A 4,889-nucleotide genomic window follows, 5' to 3' on the forward strand; every position below is an offset into this window, starting at 1 on the left:
ACGTTCTGCTGATTTTGCATTTCGTCTGGCCCCTCCATCTACACTCCGCCATTCGGAGGTATTTTAGGGAAATTGTACTCTTGACTGCACCTAATGGTGTGAATACCGGTTCTGCAAGAGCGTTATTCATGGCAGATCCCCCTCTTGCCAGTTCATCTGCTTTTTCGTTACCTTCAATATTCCGATGTCCTGGGACCCAGATTAAGGTAACATTATGTTTTTCGCTCAAGGTGGAAAGGCTATTCCTACTTTGTTCCACCACCATTGAGGTTGTAGTCGCTGAATCCAGTGCCTGGATTGCAGCTTGGCTATCCGAGAGAATAGCGATATTGCTCTTAAAAGAGAAGTCTGTGATTAGTAGCCTACAAGCTTCCCCAATTGCCAGTACTTCCGCCTGGAAGACACTGCAGGTATTGGGGAGGCGCATAGACTTTTCAATTTTAAGTTTATGAGAATATATACCAGCTCCAACACCACAATCCATTTTAGAACCATCTGTATAGACTGTAGTGTCGAAGTTGTTTAATGAGAATCCCTTATTCCACTCTTCCTTAGATGGAAAGAGAGTGGCAAAATTCCTATTGAATGTTACCGTCGGGACGATGTAGTCAGTCCTCACCGAGGTTAACTGAGTTTGCCGCCATAGTAGACTGGCATGACCATAAGTGTTTTCTTTCCAGCGGCCCGCTTCGTTTAACCTAAATGCACTCATGGTTGCCGTCTTCTTAATATGTAGGTCTATTGGAATAACGTGTGTCAGTGCGTTCAGAGCCTCCCTAGGACATGATCTGATTGCGCCGACCGTTATTGCACAGGCTGATCTTTGTATTCTGCCGAGTAATTTGATGTTGTAATCTCTCCCTAGAGCTTTCCACCAAACTACCGAACCATACGATAAAATTGGTCGTATAACCGCCTTGTACAACCATAATGTATGCTTAGGTTGAAGACCCCATCTTCTTCCAAGCATACGTTTACAGGCATATAGAGCAATTTCAGCTTTCCTTACCCGTTCTTCGACGTTTAATTTCCAGCTAAGTTTGGAGTCCAAAATTACCCCTAAGTACTTTGCACTGGGTGAAAGTGAGAGGGTTTGTCCATTAATATTTGGTAGGGTAAAGCTTGGTACCTTGTATCTGGTGGTAAAGAGCATGAGTTCTGTTTTACGCGGGTTTAAACTTAAGCCACAGCCTGTTGCCCAAGAATTAAGCTCGCCTAACGCCCTTTGAATGATCCCACTGATCGTATTAGGACACAGTCCTGACGCCATTAGCACCACATCATCAGCGAACGCCACCGCTTTTACCCCTCCTCTATTAAGTTTTATTAGGATTTTGCTAATCACACATAACCAAAGAAGTGGAGATAGTACTCCCCCCTGTGGAGTACCCCTGTGGACTCTCTTAGTTATGTTGATGTTACCCATATTAGCTCTAATGATCCTGGTTTCTAGCATAGAGACGATCCAATTGGTGATACAATTTTCCACCCCTAAGTCTATTAACGCCCGTTGGATAGCATTCGTGCTAACGTTATTAAATGCGCCCTCTATGTCAAGAAAAGCTGCCATCGTATACTGTTTGTTTACTAGAGACCCCTCTATTGTTCGGATTACCTCGTGAAGCGCTGTCTCCGTCGATTTGCCTTTGAGGTAAGCATGTTGTGCAGTTGATATACTAAAGCTCTCCAGCGAACTTCTAATGTGCATATCTAAAAGCCGTTCCAAGGTTTTAACAAGGAAGGACGACAAACTGATCGGCCTAAAGTCCTTCGCTGATTCATGTCCTCTTCTGCCTGCCTTTGGTATGAAGACGACCCTAACAAGTTTCCAGCTGTTTGGAATATAACCTAGATTTAGACACGCTTTGAAAATTTCCATTAGCCATGGTAGAATACTATCAAGAGTTTCCTGTAACATCTTAGGAAAGATCCCATCAGGGCCTGGAGATTTGAAAGGTGAGAATGATTTGATTGCCCATGCAACCTTCTCTTTCGTAACTATTACATCGACACGATGCTGTGGGTCATATCGGCTCCGCCGGATTCTCCCAGCATCACTGTCATGGGTGCTACATCCCGGAAAATGCGTATCTAAAAGAAGTTCTAGAGACTCTTCCGCCGTAGAAGTCCAAGTGCCATCCGGCCTCTTGACCCAAGAAGCCATTGAATAATCCTTGGACAGAATACGGCTAAGTCTCGCAGAATCTCTGGTAGATTCGATAGAAGAACAGAAATCTCTCCAGCTCTCTTTCTTGGCGGCCCTGATTGCCTTCTTGTATTATCTCCGACTTTCTCTATACAACTGCCAATTACCTGTTGAGTAGCTGAGATTGAAATTTGATCTGGCTTCTTCCCTTAATTTTGAGAGCTCATTGCTCCACCAAGGAGGATAGGATTTTTTGCTATATTTAATTGGACAAGACGTTTTGTAGGCCCTACTGAATGTCTTTTCCAATTTTGTGACCCTACTCTCAATGTTTTCTGCGAGAGTGATTTGATGGATCGGAATCCTTCCTATCCTATTCCCTACTACATTTTTGAACCGTTTCCAATTTGTTCTAAGTGGGTTTCGATATGGTAAGGGTGGATCTACCTCAAGATCCAGGTGGTAGAGGATCCAGCTGTGGTCCGAAAAGGACTTTTTGCTTGAGACTCTCAAATTTTCTACCCTCACTGAAGTATTTTCAGACAGTAATGTCACATCTATTACTTCCGCCCATCCTCTAAAGCTTTCCGTGCTTGGAAAGGTGAAAGTCGGGGTATTACCCCTGTTACATACTGTTAGGTTAGTATTGATGATAAATTCATATAGGGACTCACCTCGATCATTCGTTTCGGTACTCCCCCATAGGGAATGCCTCGCATTGGCGTCACATCCTAGTAGCAGGATACTGTTTTTGCAGTCAAGCACCAGCCTACGAGCCTCGTCAGGTGCTGCTGGTTGGTCGTGTGCCATGTAGATGGAGGCAATTTTGATCCTGACGCCGTCAGTAGCCTCCATTTCGATGACCGTCACATCCGATGAGCTGTAGGATGGGATTAAAAATACATTTAGATGTTTTTTTGCTACAATACATGCCCTGGGGTTACCCTGGGTCCGCTTATAGTACAAGTTGTAGTTTTTGAGAGAGAATCCGCTTACCTCAGTACTCCGCACTCTGGGTTCCTGTATCAGTGCGATGTCTACGTCCTCCTCCGATAGGAGAACGGCTAGGTTGTCCGTTGCAGTCCTGGAGTGCTGCAGATTGATCTGGACAACCTTGAGACCCATACTTACTGGTCGTTTTTAGGGGCGTCAAGCTGCATGCCCGTATGCTGCTCATTAGCGCCATCGTTTTGGGTGGACCCGGCTTCTTCCAGTTGCATGCCCATGAGCAACTCATTAGCGTCGTCAACCTCGTCCTGCTCATCCTCCAGATTTGCAGAACGGAATAACTTCAGATGCGCTTTCCTCACGCCAAACCGAAGTTTGTTATCCACTTTTCCCAGTGGCTCAATACTCTCCTCCGAGATTTGGAGAAGGAAGGACACACTGTTCTTTTGCGGAGCCTCCGCTTTGATGATACTCGAGTCATCCATTGGAACAGTGCGGTTGTGTGCTTGCAGGTATGGTATTAACTGCTTAGCTTCGAACTCCATGTTCGGTATCCAGATACGAGCCCTTGGTCGTCTTGGGATCTCACTGGCTGGGATTAGTTTGAGCCTCAAACCTTCCCAGTCGCTCTGGATTTTGCTAATAGCGTTTTGAAGGAAATCAACAGAGAACTGATCGTCGCATTTGATCACCCTGTATCCACGGACCACCTCCATTGAATCATAACCTGGCACTTGACCCTGCGGGCTTGCCATGACGTGATCAACGACAATGCGAGACAGCCGTGCCTCGATTTCGGACCACCTTTCTAACGCAGGTTTACCGCGGTTCGTTAACTCGTCCACCAACGCCGTTTGCAGGTGATCCCGTGCCACCTCGTTAAACGCGCGTTTGGCTGGTTTGGGCGTCAGAGCAGTGTGAGACGTCTTGTGCTTTTTCGCAGTTTTACAGCCCTCGTCCTGCGAACGATTGCGTTTTACGGCTTCTGCCTTCTGGGTGGCCTGGAACGCCAGGTACTCATCGACCACCTTTTGGCACCTTGCCTTATCGGCCGCATCTTTGGGATGAGTTTTACCTTCGGCCTCATTTTTGCTTATTCTGCCGAGAATAGCTAGAGACCGCTGGTAAAGCTTATATCTAGACGGGCCTTTTTTTGGGTATTGACGCTTTTGCCCCTTGGCATCAGCGGATGTGATCGGTTGATTTATAGTTGATGGCGTGCTGTGGCCCACAGCTTTGTCATCAACTGTCTCTTGACTAGAAGCCAAGAGCTCGTCCTCTGAGGGAGTTTCCAACTTCCTCAGCTCGATTGTGTCCGTTCGTTTGTCTGTCCGTTTTGTCATTGGGTCCGTCCGCTTGTCTGTCCGACTATCGGTTCGTTTTGTCTTTGTGTCAGTCCGTTTGTCCGTCTGTTTGTCTGTCCGTTTGGTAGCGTTATCCGATTTTTTGTTTTTTTGTTGTTTGTTCATTTGTCTGTTTCTTACGGTCACCTGCCCTTCCAAAGAGCTGCCCATGTCGCCATGTGCGGTGACCAATGAGGATGGAGGGGAAATAAACGGTCCGCCATGGCAGCGCCCCATACCATGGTAAGGCCACCGTTACAACCTGAGGCGGCCTGATATCAGGAGGGCTCCGTTAGGAGACAGCCTAATTTTATCCCCCGGCTGCCAAACCCACCCAATAGGCACGGGTCGCGTTACACCTTGGGTTGAGGGAGTTTTTTTAACGAAGTTTACGTCTTCGACCTGTGTGGTTCGCGGGAGACCGATTCTCCTGCCTTCCATATCTGGGAGGC

At 46.8% G+C, this 4,889-nt stretch overlaps 1 protein-coding gene across 1 annotated transcript; it reads right to left on the reverse strand.

Annotated features, from left to right (window-relative positions):
• Positions 1–3,273: 3,273 nt before the first annotated feature.
• Positions 3,274–4,674, reverse strand: LOC129250626 (uncharacterized). The gene has a single exon (XM_054890233.1). The coding sequence runs from the start codon at positions 4,672–4,674 to the stop codon at positions 3,274–3,276; it is 1,401 nt and encodes a 466-aa protein (XP_054746208.1).
• Between the last annotated feature and the right edge of the window lie 215 nt (positions 4,675–4,889).

This window comes from Anastrepha obliqua, chromosome 6, assembly GCF_027943255.1.
Source record: "Anastrepha obliqua isolate idAnaObli1 chromosome 6, idAnaObli1_1.0, whole genome shotgun sequence".
Classification (NCBI taxonomy): domain Eukaryota; kingdom Metazoa; phylum Arthropoda; class Insecta; order Diptera; family Tephritidae; genus Anastrepha; species Anastrepha obliqua.

What these genes read in the sequence shown, in the direction of transcription:
- LOC129250626 (XM_054890233.1), bottom strand. Translation starts at nt 4,674, where the DNA reads ATGGGGCGCTGCCATGGCGGACCGTTTATTTCCCCTCCATCCTCATTG.